Raw genomic sequence first — 14075 nt, 5'->3', positions numbered from 1 at the left:
AATGAAGCAGAGGGAAAAAGTCCTCTCTGCCCTAGAACATGAGAGCTGAGTGCTCGGGCAGCGTGCCGGAGCAGGCTGGCTTCCATGGAGCCCTCCTCACCCCTGGAGCTCACTTTCGCAGCCAGTGGTCCTCGGGGGTGAAGCGCCGCCGGCAGTCCCGCTCGTACAGCACCATAAGCCACCCGTGGACAGACTGGAACAGCTCCAAGGTCTCACCCTTGGCGTTCTCTGTGGGACAAACAAACAGGAAAGTCAGAGGAAGAGTCAGAGCCAGAGAGCAAGGGGAGGACAGCTCTTGTCTTCTGCAGTTGTCATCAAGTCCTTGATCTCCCTCGCTCTGAATTATATGTGGAACCGACAGAATTAAAAGGCACCCTGGGTAAGTGCTAAGTGTCTGCAGGGCCTGAGTACCTCTCAGACAAAATCACTCATGCTGCCTCCCACTAGCGTGTCATCCGAAGGGCCTTTTAAATCTAAGGAGCTTTGTCCTGAGCAATTGGAGACACTTCGGGAGGTGGACTCTCATCTCAAGTGTGCACTGGCACATGTTTTATCTTCATGGAAATCAAATGGAAGAATCAACAGGAGATTCAGGGCAAAATTAATCATCATTAATAATCCTCGACACATACATGCAAATCCTGAAGGGAGCCTGGGAGAGCAAGACTTCTATAACCACACCACTATCTTAAGAAGTCACAGAGAGTGAAGAAAGAAAATTTCCAATTGTGGGAATAAATGTGCACCTTCTATTAACTTGGAGAGACAATAAAGCTAAGAATCAGTTGATGCCATAGACTCTTCGGCCTCCCTGGGTGCAGCATCAACCAAACAACAGCAGACACCTTTTCTCTTACCTACAATTCCATCCCAGATCATCTTAAACACAAAGGAATTCAGGAAAGAGGAGATAGTGACCAGCTCTTCCAGTTTGAATGAAATCTGTTCTTCATAAACTTCAATGTCATCAAGGATTCTAAATCAGAGAGAAAATTACCCAGAATTCCACACTGAAAAAAGGCGAAGAGAAAAAAAATCTGTACTGCTTAATAGACAATAAACGAGGTTGAGAAATAAGCTTTATCTTGTAGAGATACTTACTGTAAAATCTACAGATAAAATGATATGATATCATCAGGGGTAGGGGGAAAGGGGAGGGAGAGCCTTAGGACAAATACCTAATGCATGTAGAGCTTAAAACCTAGATGACGGGGTGACAGGTGCAGCAAACCACCACAGCACATGTATACCTATGTAACAAACCTGCACTTTCAGCACATGTATCCCAGAACTTAAAGTAAAATAAAATAAAAATAAAATGAAAAAAAAATGATATGATGTCTAGGATTTGCTTCAAAATAATGTGGGAGAGAAAAGCAGGTGGGCATTTGGATGAAGCAAAACTGGCTGTGAGTTGGTACTGTTGAAGCTGATAATGGGCACATGAGGTTCATTATATTATCCTTTCTACTTTCTATTAATTTGAAATCGACCATAGTAAAAAGTTAAAAAATACAATTAAGAAAAAATCTGTACTCTATATTTTTCTTATTCATAAGGATCTGACTGTGACACTTTCTTAATTCACACCTCAATTCACGCCTTCCTTATTCATGTCTGCATATCAAGGAACGTTGACTGAGAGTCGATGTTTACTGAGGAAAGCTGCAGAATCTTTTCGATATCTAAGACACATACTAGTGACACTTAGCAGGTACTTAGTAAGCATTTGTGAGTAAATGAATAAATGTTTGAAAGAACATATGAATAAATGAGCCATTTAAGACACAGCTCTATCTGAACATTTCCTAACACTGCTCCATACACTAGAATAAGATTCACTCTTGGCTTACCCCTATCCAGTGATTAAGGATGTCTTCACCAGCAGCTAGACCCCTGCTCTTGCCTCCAACTGCTCAGTGAGTTCTTCCATGATCCTCACCCAATCTGCCACCTACATGTCCCTGATCCTCTCCGGCTAAAGTCTTCCAGCCTGAACATAACTGCCTGAGGTCCATTGTATCTTATAATTCTTCACCAACCTTTTGGGAAAAGGTGGAATGAAAAGAATACCAAACACACAAGATGCATAAGCTTAAAAACCAAAGGAACTAAATGGGACTAATGTTTGTTAATTTCCCACTCTGTGCCAGGCACTGCACTAAGTATTTGACGCTGCTTTTTTCACTTACCCTCTATTGAACTGGTAATATTCTCTTCATTCTAATGAGGAAATAGAGACTCAAAGAGGTTAAGAAACTTGCTCAGGGTCGGCTTGATAATAATAAGAGCCAACAAGTACTGAACTCATCCTATGTGCCAGGGACTGTGATAAGCACTTTGCAATAATTATGTCTTTTAATCCCTACCATGTGCCTAAAAGGTACGTGCTATTGTCATTCCCATTTACAGATGAGTCAACTGAGTCTCAGAGAGGTTGAATCCGTGATCCCTTGCCCAGGGTGTCTCAAGATCTGCTTAGCAAGGATCTGCACCCTGGCTCTGACTTTGGAATTTTCCAGGAATCTAGCTAGCACAGTGAATAAATGGCTGAGCCATGATCTAAACCCATCTCCAGGAGACCCCAAGCCACAGTCAGTGGTACTGATCAGCTTCCTTGAAAGGATGGGAACTTTTAACTCCCAGGCCCCACCCTAACAACTGCTGAACATTTACTGCACACTGCTCACTTGGTAAATGGCTAGTTCTTACAATGCCCTGCCACACAGGTCCAAATGTTTGCAGTAATCACATTAGCAATTACTTCCTTACTGACACTGTATTTTGGTCTCTCCATATTCTAGGAAAGGAATTCAGTCCCACAGCAGTCAACCTACGTGATGAGGTGCCGCGAACAGTCACAGAACAGCATCAGCATGGCCAAGAGTTGCTTGGACTCTTCAGTGTCATTGTTCAGGCATTCCAAGAAGAGCTTTAACCCTCCGTGGGGCCCGAGCTCACAGATAAATGCCCACAGTTTGGGAAGCAGGTCATCAAGGTAAGTGAGACCTGGAAAAAACACAGAGAAACCCAAGCTTCAGGTGGAGACTCCACCTGGTCTGTTATTTCTCCTATCCAGTGGGGAAACAAAACACTTAAACCTATCCATGAACATTTAATGTGCGTGAAAAGAAGGTGGGATTATGGAGAAAAGCATTATCACCACGAGAGTAACAATGATAAGAGCCAGTAGTCAGCGGGTGCTGACTATGTGCCAGGCACCATTCTAAGCACTCCGTATGTACTGTTTGCTTTCCATTTTCTGAAGCCCAGTGTTATCCCCATCTTATACAGGAGGAAACTGAAGCACAGAAAGGTTAAATAATTGGCCCCAAATCACACAGCCTGTATGTCAGAGCCAGGAATAGAACTCAGGTCTGACTTAGCATTTATGCTTTAAATCAGGGATCAGCAATTTGTTTCAGGAAACAGCCAAAGAGTAAATATTTTTAGGCACTGTGGGCCAGAAGGTCTCTGCTGTTAAATTAAATCTAGCCAAGTCTGAGCAAAAAACAATTCATCCATCAGGCAGCCCTCAGAACCAGACGAGGTTCAGACAGCTCCAGTCCACATTCTGGGCAGGCAACATTTAGGGGCAAAACTGAAGTGAGGTACAGAGACAGCTTGACTGGTTACACCTCGGCTTTGCCTTATTTGAACGTGGTCTAATCAGATGGCCACCTGTGACTGATTGAAGCTAGGCTGCTGTGATTGGCAGCTATTTGTTACAAAAATACTGAATAGTCCTAAGTTAGACTTCTAGTCAGTTTACATACTAAGTTAGGCTGCAGTTCCTTCCTTAAGGACTCAAAATATGGAGGCATCCTCAGGCCAAATTTAGTCTAACACTGTTACAACTACTCAGTGCTACCACTACAGCACAAAAGCGGCCACAGACAATGTGTAAAGAAACAGATTTGGCAGCCCGGTGCTGTGGCTCACGCCTGTAATCCCAGCACTCTGGGAGGCTGAGGCGGGTGGATCATCTGAAGTCAGGAGTTTGAGACCAGCCTGGCCAACATGATGAGAAACACTGTCTCTACTAAAAAATACAAAATCAGCCGGGCGTGGTGGCCAGCACCTGTAATCCCAGCTGCTCGGGAGGCTAAGGCAGGAGAATCGCTTGAACCTGGGAGGCACAGGTTGCAGTGAGCCGAGATCGCACCACTGCACTCTAGCCTGGGTGACAAGAGCGAAACTCTGTCTCCAAAAAAAAAAAAAAAACAAAAAAAAAAACAGATTTGAGTCTGTTCTAGTAAAAATTTATTGACAAAAACAAGTAGTGGGCTGGATTTGGCCCCCACACAGTAGTCTGCTGACCCTTGCCTTAAACCATCTTGCAGGCTCGCCACCTTTGGCAAAGCTTTCCCACATTTACCTCTATTATTCTATTATGTTAAAAGTGGAAATGCAGTCAATGACTGTGGTAGGATGCTATGAACTATACAAAAATGGAACCCTGAGGAAGCAAAAGGGGACACAGAGGACATTCTAAATTTGTTTCCTGATGGCTACAAGGCCTTAGACACACAGGCCACATCACGGGTATAGTTTACATCTAATAACACATCTCTTGACTTAGAAAGGCTGGATCTGAAATGCCATGTGTCACTGAATATACAGTAAGGTGTGTTCCTCAGAAAAGCACAGTCACCTTGTATACGAGCCCTTACAATACCTCTCATCTTATAGGGTACTCTCTGAATTATTTAGTTTTGAATAAAGAACTGTTTGGGGAAGGTATATTAGCCAGCAGTGGGAGTTGGGGGAACTCCATCAGAGCTACTGAAGGATACTTAGAGGGTGAACTGAAGGAATTCTAAAGGAGGCCAAGAATTGTGTCAATTTAGTGATTTTGCCTAGAGCTTAGACCTCACATTTTCAAGGGTAGGAGGATGTGGTTATAAAGAAGCCTTTAGAAGCAAGACTTTCTTGATCTGTTGGTGATGACATAGGTGCCCCACTCATAACTAGTCTTTCAACTGTCCATGTTATATCAAACACACCCAAGAATGTGGAACTCTCACAATTCAAAAACAGGTTAAAATAGAAACAGAGGAAACAGTTAACACTGTGGAGATCACAAATATACTCCTATAGGATAAAAGAAGAAAAGCAAGTGTCCTCGAGTTCTGTGTAAAGGACTCATGTAGCGTAGACTAGAATGCTCATAGCATCACACACTGATTCAACAAGGGCTGCATATCTAGCCATTTAGACACAGATGGAGACACTGGGCCTGGCAGAGCAATGGCAGACAGACCAGCAGCAGTGCCAGTGCTATCAGATGTGTGTGTGGAGCACAAACAGACACTTCCTAAGTTGTCAGTAGAAAAACAGCAGTATTTTAAAAACAAGTGTTATTTTCTATAATCTAAGTTGCTAAATAGACTGAATATCAAACATACACTTTAGACTAGTTTATCTTTATCCTTAAAGTGTATATTTTCAAGTTGACTAAAACACCTATATTTGGATTCTCTCACTTGGGAAAATGAGCTTCAATGTGAGCTCATTTAAAAAGCTGGACACACAGGAGATCGAGACCATCCTGGCTAACACAGTGAAACCCCGTCTCTACTAAAAATACAAAAAAAAAATTAGCCAGGCATGGTGGCAGGCGCCTGTAATCCCAGCTACTCGGGAGGCTGAGGCAGGAGAATGGCGTGAACCCGGGAGGCGGAGCCTGCAGTTGAGCCGAGATTGCGCTACTGCACTACAGCCTGGGCGACAGAGTGAGACTCCATCTCGAAAAAAAAAAAAAAAAAGCTGGACACAAACCACAACCCCAAACTCCTCTCACTCAAGATGCTGGCTCAAACTCTCAGGCGCTGGGGTACCCCAGGTATGGTCTTGCCCCTTCTCTCCTCCCTCTGCTCATCTTTGGGAAACCTGCCCTAGGCTGAAAGCCCATGGCTTTACACTCCATCCCTCAGCTGATGCTCCCAGAGTGTCACCTCTGCCAGCATGCCCGGCAGGCCCCTTTCCCTTGTCACAGCCACAACACAACAGACTCCCCACAGGCCCTGCCCCCGGTCTTCCCCAGCTCAGCAAACAGTGCTACCATCCACACAGGTGGTTGGGCCAACAACCTGGTATCTTCTTTAAAACCCTCAGTCCTCATGCTCCCAAATCCAAGCTACCAGTAAGACCCATATCTTCTTCCTCTAAAACAAATCTAAATCCTCCTGCCTTAATCTCCATTGCTACTAAACTAGGCCAGTGGCTTTCAACCAGGAATGATTTTGCCTCCCAGGGGGCATTTGGCTGAATGTCAAATTTGAAGATATGTTTGGCTGTCACGCTGGTTGGGAAGGTGCTACTGGCATCTATGAGTAGGGACCAGGGCTGCTAAACAACCCAAAACACACAAGACAGCCCCTCATGACAAAGAATGGGCCAGCCCAAGACATCCATAATGCTAAGGCTGAGAAATCCTGCTGTAGCCCAGGCCAACATCATCTCTCAGCATTTTCATTCTCACAGTGCCCATCATTACATGAGCCCTACTTTTTACTTGCTTATTTTCGGTCTCCCCACTACTAGAATACAATCCCCTTGAGAACGAAGAACTTGGCTCTCTCTTTCACCTCTGTATCCTCAGTGCCTGGCACACAGGGGTGCTCAATAAATATTTGAAGAATGGATAAATAAGTGTGAAAGAGAAGCAGTGATTTATGATGTTAAAAAATGTAAAATGCAGCAGAAAAGCTCTTAATCCTTCATGTAATAAAAGGCCTCCACGGTTTACAAAGGCCTTTTGTACTCGTAAGACCAATTCATAACAACAACTGTGCTGCAACCTAAAAGCCTGTGATACCCAATTCTGTGCTCACAGAGGGGACTTTCCTCCATGTTAAGCTAAAAAGGAAAATGTTGGGCATATCCATGTGATGAGATACTATGTAGCCAATAAAGATAAGGTTTTCAAAGAACTTGTGACATGGTAAAATGATTATTGGAAAGGAAAGCATAGTGCTGTATATTTCAATTTAAATATATTTATTTTATATGTGCAGTACACTCAGGCACAGTTGATTGTTTTTGGATTATGGAATTAAAAGTGGTTTTCTTTTTTCTTTTTTTTTTTTGCAACCCTATCTTTTTTGCTTCTTTACTCAGAAAACAAAAACTTTTTAAAAGTAAATTCTACTTCATAATTAAAGTAAGAGTCACAAAACAGGAATGAGATGCAAGCGCTTATGATTGAGGTGAGCATGAGCAATGTAACTGAGGTGGACCAATCTCTAAGAGGAACAGCTCAAAAATGCCCTCCTTCAGAATCTATTTTCAGAGTCAAAGAAGCCAGAAAAAAACATTGACTTTTGCTAAGACAAACTGTCTGCCAAATGTGAGAGGTGAAGAAGATGCCCTGGGGACTGCGAACCTGTGAGTATCTGCAGCCGAATCTGTGTGAGAGTTGTCAGCGAGGTCTGGTAGAGGACACAGATGTTGCAAACCTTCTGGACTTCTGCAGAGTCGACCCGTTTACCCCCGACAGGCCTGAGAATATTCCGGACTGATGCCGACTTTTGAAAAGCACGCTTTAGGAGACCTGGCATGGAGAAAAGAAGACATGTGAGCAGCAGCTCAGCCAGCTGCCAAATCCCACCCTGGAAAAGGAAGAGCATTTCAGTAAAGCTCTAAATGCACAGCCAGGCCAGACAGTGGGGCAACTCACTCAATTCAAGGCATTTCTTTGGGATAAATTAGAAAAACATTAACAACAGGTTTTTAGGTACAACCCAAAGATCTCTTCAGAATACCCAAATATTTCTCAGAATAAGCCAGGCATATTCAAATCTTACATGGGATTCTTATACTGGAAATCACCAAATTTCAAAACCCACGATGGTAAAAATTCAGAGGACTATATTAGGGAAAGAGGGGCAAAGGCAGGGGCCCTGGCTACATCTCTATTTTCTGTGCCTTTAGAGGGAAGTAAGGTGTGACAACCTCTAGTTCTGACACCTGGTTTTGAATGATATTCTACCTTTGTTTTCAACCTTCCCATTGATATCCTGCTGGAGTTACATTTGCTGAGCCCATGCTTACTGCTAGCTATGAGACAGAGTTTTGCAACACACTCAGTAGAAGAACAGACACCCTGAACCTGAAAACCCACCACAGGCAGGTAACTCTGTCAAATTATGCATTAGTAGCCTTTCCATAACTTTTAATAAGAGTGTGCAATGAGAACCTTCCCATGGAACCCATTACTGACCCTGCGATAGGAAAGACACTGAAGCGCTAGCCCCGCCTGTGGTTCAGTGAGTGGCTCCTTTATAAGGAGTCCCACATGGGAGATTTATTTTCTTAAGAACTCAGAAAAGCTCTACTTCTAAGAAATTAGAAGAAAGCATCCACAGACCCCTTTTCATGTTGGTTTCTGAAACATTTCATGTTGGTTCACAGCCAAACTGAAGTTCACAGGTAGCCACAGTGGCCCTAATGTAACATATGTGTGTGGACATGCTTTTATGACTCAATCTTGATTGTGTTCACCTATTTCTATTTCCCCAATCCTTGTTTTCTATTCTTATGGATTTTTTGTTTTGCTATATATGAACTTAGTGACCTAACAAGCCTCAAAATTGTTGTGGAACAAGCTGGAGGCCAGGTATGGTGGCTCATATATGTCACCCCAGCACTTTGGGAGGCTGAGGTAGGAGGATCACTTGAGGTCAGGAATTGGAAACAAACCTGGCCAATAAGGTAAGGCCCCCATCTCTACAAAAATTAAAAAAAAAAAAAATTAGCCAGGCATGGCAGTACACGCCTGTAGTCCCAGCTATTATACTTGGGAGGCTGGCGTGGGAGGATCACCTGAGCCTAGGAGTTAGAGGCTGTAGTAAGCTATGATCGTGCCACTGCACTGTAGCCTGGGCAATACAGTGAGACTCTGTCTCTAACAACAAGAACGATAACAACAAAAACAAAGTTAGAGCATCCCACAAACACAGCGGAACATCCATACAGGAAGAAACAGGAGCTGTACTTCAGCCAAGTGGAGCTACAGGGTTGGGCCTGCTCCCGCCACTCACTCTTCACTGGGAGCACATTCTGAGGGGATGCTGGCTGTGCGTGGGCTGGCTCCTGGCTCTCCAGTAGCTTCTTGCTCAGGATGTCACAGAAGAAGATCCGGATCAGAGGCACCCCCCACAGGAACTGCAGCTGTTTGGTGATCAAGTGCATTGACTCGTTAAGGCTAGGAGAGAGCAGAGGAGACCTGGTCTGTCAGTTCCATCTGATGCAGGGCCAGGGCCAGCCCACACAGTTCCTAATGGCCTTCCACTGGGAGCTGTAGCTAGGACCTGGCACTCAACATGGCAAAGAAGATTACAAAAATGAAAAGTGGAACTAACAAATCATTGCTGAGGGGCTGGTACGTCAAGGGCATTGACTCTTCATCTTGTCTGCTTTCCCCAGGTCCCCAGGCTCCATGAGTCACACTCTTCTCGAAGATACTTGCTACCACCCAGGTGACAAAAACAATCTTGTACCCACTGCACTGCCTCCCTCCTCACAGCTGGCTTGCAGGTGGTGGGGGGCCAAATCTAGATGACTCAGCAGCCTCCTCAGTGTTTCCTTGCATTCCAGGGGTTCCTTGCCTGACTCCACACTGCACCCAGCATCCCTCAGATTCCTGGAATCTGCTGTCACCTTCCTGCTCAAGAAGGTGAGGTGAGACTCCTAGTGGTTCCCACATTGATCATCATATTGTTAATAGCCGCCACCCCTGAGCACGGCCAGGCCTGCCTGCTGGTAGGTGCTTCACATGCATTATCTCATTCAATCTTTCTAGAAAGCCCTATCAAAGGGAGGGTGAAAATTATCCCCAGGTTTCAGATGAGGAAAGCAAGGCAAAGCAAGTCGTCCAAGTCCCTCCAAGAAGAGGAAGTGGAGCGGAGAAGCAGGCTGTCTGCGGAGGTGCTGCTCTCCTTCACTTACCTCCCACAGCCTCCTGACTCTCAGCACCTCCGCCCCATCCTCCTCAGGCTGAGGTGTCACGCTGGGGCAGGCTGTTCCCTAGCAATGAGTCTTTTTAACTAGATAGGACCCAGGGATGTCACTCAGGTACAACAAAAGAAAAATTTGGGGATTTCCTCCCCAGGCCTTTAGTTTTCTGCTGCGAGGGTAACTGCCAGGGACCCCATGCCTCGAGCAGATATGTGAACAAGAAAACAGCTGGGCAGCAGAGCTGGTTCCTCTCCAGAAACCACTTTATCTCAGCTCAGGTAGATATTTCAAATTCATGAAGCTGCGCCTTACTTGATCTCCCTTCTTCTAGTCTAGTGTTTCTCACGTTTTTAAGTTCGTAATTACACTTTTAAAAATTTATATTCCACCTCTTGAAAAGGATTTTGGGTGATTTCTATTCCCTTTGAATCATTTGTCTTGTTTTAGCATCTCCAAAATATGGCAGTCTAGTCAAAAAGTGACAGTGAAGAAGAAAAAACATTGATAAGGTCCATAACTGAATGGAAGGAACAAAATACAAAATAATAGGATTTCAATTTTGTAAAAAAGGATCAGTATTTCTAGATAGGAAAACTGACAGGATGTTCACTCAAGTTATCTTTGGTTTACAGGATAATGGGCTGGTTTTTATCCTCTTTTGTTCTTACTCACAATTTATTAATATATAATGAATACATATTATTTTTATAATAAGAAACAAAACACCACAAGCTGGAAGAAAGAAAGAAGGAAGAAGAAGATGGTGGGAGAGAGGCAGGAAAGACAGTGATTTGCATCTGGGACTCACCCATAATCCACAGATTGGGAGAACCAGCCAAGGACAGGATGCCAGTGGGTCAGGTTGGACTTCTTCTGAGACACGTACTTCTGACAGTAGCACAGCATCTGGGTGAGCAAACTCACGAACCCATCTGTCTCCTCCTCTAACACTCTGGGGCTGAGGGAGCCCAAGTGTAGGAGGTTGCCTACAGAGAGAGAAGGCTGAGTGTGATGGGTCCAGACAAACACTTTGGTGCCTCCCGGCCCTGCTCCCTGCCTGTGGCTCAGGCGGCCACATCCCATGTGCAGCAAGAAATTTCCACATAAGGGGCACCTGTCAATGCCGGAGGCTGCTGTGTGGTGCAAAGGTAAGAAACGGGCCGAGCTGACTTCAAATCCTGGCTATGCCACAGACAAGGTGAGCCGTGGCCGTCAACCCATGTCTCAAACTTGTTTCTTCATTTGTAAGATTGGAATGATGATCCCTACTCTCCATATGAGGATGAAGTGGCAGGTAAAATGTTAGGCACACAGAGGTAGGTGATATTTAGTTAGTGTTACATTTTAATATTATATTAATGCTTAAAAATCAAGGGTCAACATAAGAAATGGTCTTTGAAGAGTATCTGAGTGTCGTGGGAAGTCGCTGTTATTCAACATTCACCAGTTAGTCAACGTCACTCGTGTGAACATTCGCACCATAAACTCCTCATGAAATGTGGCCCCAGGGAAGTTTTTATCTCAAGTCTGTAATCGCGCAGGCTGAGGCGTGTGGATTGTTCGAGCCCAAGGAGACTAGACTGGGCAACATGGTGAAAAACCCCGTCTCCACTAAAAATACAAAAATTAGTTGGCCGTGGTAGTGTGCGCTTGTAGTCCCAGCTACTCAGGAGGCTGAGGTGGGAGGATCACCTAAGCCCAGGAGGTAGAGGATGCAGTGAGCCATGACTGTGCCACTGCAGTCCAGCCTGGGTGACAAAGTGAGACCCTGTCTTCAAAAAAAAAAAAAAAAAAAATTTTCCTATCTAAAATAAATTTAGGCAAGGAGAATTCTGTGCCTCTGCCTCAAATGCTTCTATTCACAAACCCTTTCTTCCATCTACAATGAAAACACTGTAAAATAGGTAAAGCAGGCGCTGCTCTCATATAAGCCCCACCTAACTACTCCCTCCCTTCTCTCTTGAGATGGGAATTATCCAGGCAATTCACCACATTTTCACTTTTTCCTTGACTGCCAGGAAGCTAAAGGCTGACATCTAATGTTCATTAACAGTCACTTAACTAGTTTGCCAGGCTGGAATATTTTCCATGTGATTTTTATTTACATGTCTATTTTAACTGTCTATCTAAATACGTGTTTTTTATTGTAAGCACTTCCAATTGTTACAGAAAACAACCAAATCTCTAGAATAGTGACAGGCAAAACACTTGGGCTTTCCCTGATGGCCAGGACACAATCAAGTTCCAGCCACAGATACTTACCCATTAGACAAAGCGTATGGCATCCTTCTAAACTTTCACATACATCACGGCATCGATCTTGGTCTCTTAAAAATATGATGAATTTACGAAGCATGTCATGGGATTCTAAAACAGTGAGGCGCTGCAAAGAACGGCAGACCGTTAAATCAGAAACTGCCAGGAACAGTTTCCTGTAGAGAGTGAACTTGATCACTTGCAGATCACCCGTGGTTATGCAGGATGTGCTAGCAAACACCAAGAAGAAAATGGACAGACAAGAACCCACTTCTTTGGGCTACTAACACAAGTGTGTCTATCACGGCCACTGGTCCCAAAGAACAATTAAAGGGAGGTGTGGAAATAAGCAGAGAAGCCATTTTACTTTCTAATGTTTAAGAAGAAAAGAAAAACACAATTGGGTTTCCGCGGGGAACTCACAGAGCCTGCTTACCTCAGGGGTCACTGTGCTGAGATGAGTCACCAGAGCAGGCACAGACATGATGTGGATGAGGAATGGCCGAATCAGATTGTCTGAGAACTGTGCAGCAATCACAGGGCTAGACACAGATAGATTCACTCATTCAGACAGGTCTCCATGTGCATCCAGAACAAAAGCACAACCCCACCAACGTGCTCAAATTCCTAGAAATTATTCTGCATGGGATTTCTGAGAAAACTGAAGGCTGAAATTGGGGACGTACACTAGGGAAATGGACAAGTCAGTGATGGTCCAGTTGCTGATGCCATACTGTGCAGCTATGAAAAACCAGTTTTGAAATTTTACTGACATGAGAGAATGCTCATGCTACAATGAACTTTAAAAAAAGGCAACATGAAAAACTATATACATGGAAGAGGAAGGAGTTTGTGATGGGGAGGGAGGGAAAAAAGGGGGTTTTGGAGTGCTGGTATAATCGATTTCTCTATTGGGTGGTGCTTACCCAGGTGTGTTCACTCTGTGGTAACTCACCAATAACTCATAATTCAGTTAAGCAGTTTATTTAAAAGTATATATACACTATAGATATACAATATATACACATATAGTGTACCTATAGTATGTATACTATATATAAGTATATATATTGTATAATGTTTTGAAATATAAACACAAATATAGATACATTTTTAAAAGATTGAGGACAGATAAAGTTAACAATGTATCTCTGGTTGTAGAATCATGAGAAATTTTTTTCTTTTTTATGTTTTTCTGCTTTATCTAGGTTTTCTACAATAAGCATGTATTGCTTCCATAATCAAAAAAAGATAAATAATATTAGATAAAATAATGGTCCGTATCCCACACCATATATAAAAAATAATGAAATGAGCCACAGACCTAAATGCTAGTTTTATAACTAAAACTATAAAATTCTTAGAAGAAAACACAGGAGTAAAGCTTTGAGATTTCAGGTTAGGCAATGATTTCTGAGGTTATCACACTAAAAGCACAAGAGTCAAAAGTAAAAAACAGGTAAGTTGCGCTTCTTCAAAGTTTAAAACTTTTGTGATTCAAAAGACACTATCAAGAAAGTGAAAAGACAACCCATGGAACAGAAGGAAACACCTGGAGATCACTTGTCTGAAAAGGGACTTGTATCTAGAGCATATAAAGAACTCACAACTCTCATAAAAGATGAAACATCCAATTAAAAAGTAGACGAAGGATCTAAACATACATTTCTCCAAAGAAGATACACAAATGGTTAATAAGCACATGAAAAGATGTTCAACATCACTACCTACCAGGGAATTGTAAATCAAAACAACAGTCAGATACCCCTGTACACCCACTGGGATGGCTAAATAAAAAAGACAGATAACAAGTGTTGGCAAGGATGTGGAGAAACTGGAGACCTCACACAACACTACTC

The 14075-nt window shown here is 43.4% G+C and overlaps 1 protein-coding gene across 17 annotated transcripts in view; it reads right to left on the bottom strand.

The window, feature by feature from the left end:
• The window catches only part of UBE3B (ubiquitin protein ligase E3B), a 59236-nt gene that overhangs the window by 26095 nt on the left and 19066 nt on the right, over nucleotides 1–14075 (bottom strand). For all 17 annotated transcript variants that reach the window (XR_010147735.1, XR_010147736.1, XR_010147737.1 and 14 more), the window contains 8 exon segments: nucleotides 12653–12758; nucleotides 12223–12343; nucleotides 10769–10946; nucleotides 9045–9208; nucleotides 7388–7555; nucleotides 2838–3009; nucleotides 858–976; nucleotides 114–228 (listed from right to left, as the gene is read on the bottom strand). Coding sequence is in view for 14 of the 17 variants with exons in the window: in XM_009426192.5 (XP_009424467.2) it covers nucleotides 114–228; nucleotides 858–976; nucleotides 2838–3009; nucleotides 7388–7555; nucleotides 9045–9208; nucleotides 10769–10946; nucleotides 12223–12343; nucleotides 12653–12758 (1143 nt within the window). In the remaining 3 variants the exon portion in view is untranslated.

This window comes from Pan troglodytes, chromosome 10 (genome assembly GCF_028858775.2).
Source record: "Pan troglodytes isolate AG18354 chromosome 10, NHGRI_mPanTro3-v2.0_pri, whole genome shotgun sequence".
NCBI lineage: Eukaryota > Metazoa > Chordata > Mammalia > Primates > Hominidae > Pan > Pan troglodytes.
Note: the sequence above shows the minus strand (reverse complement) of the source record. Positions and strands in the feature narration are given on the sequence as shown.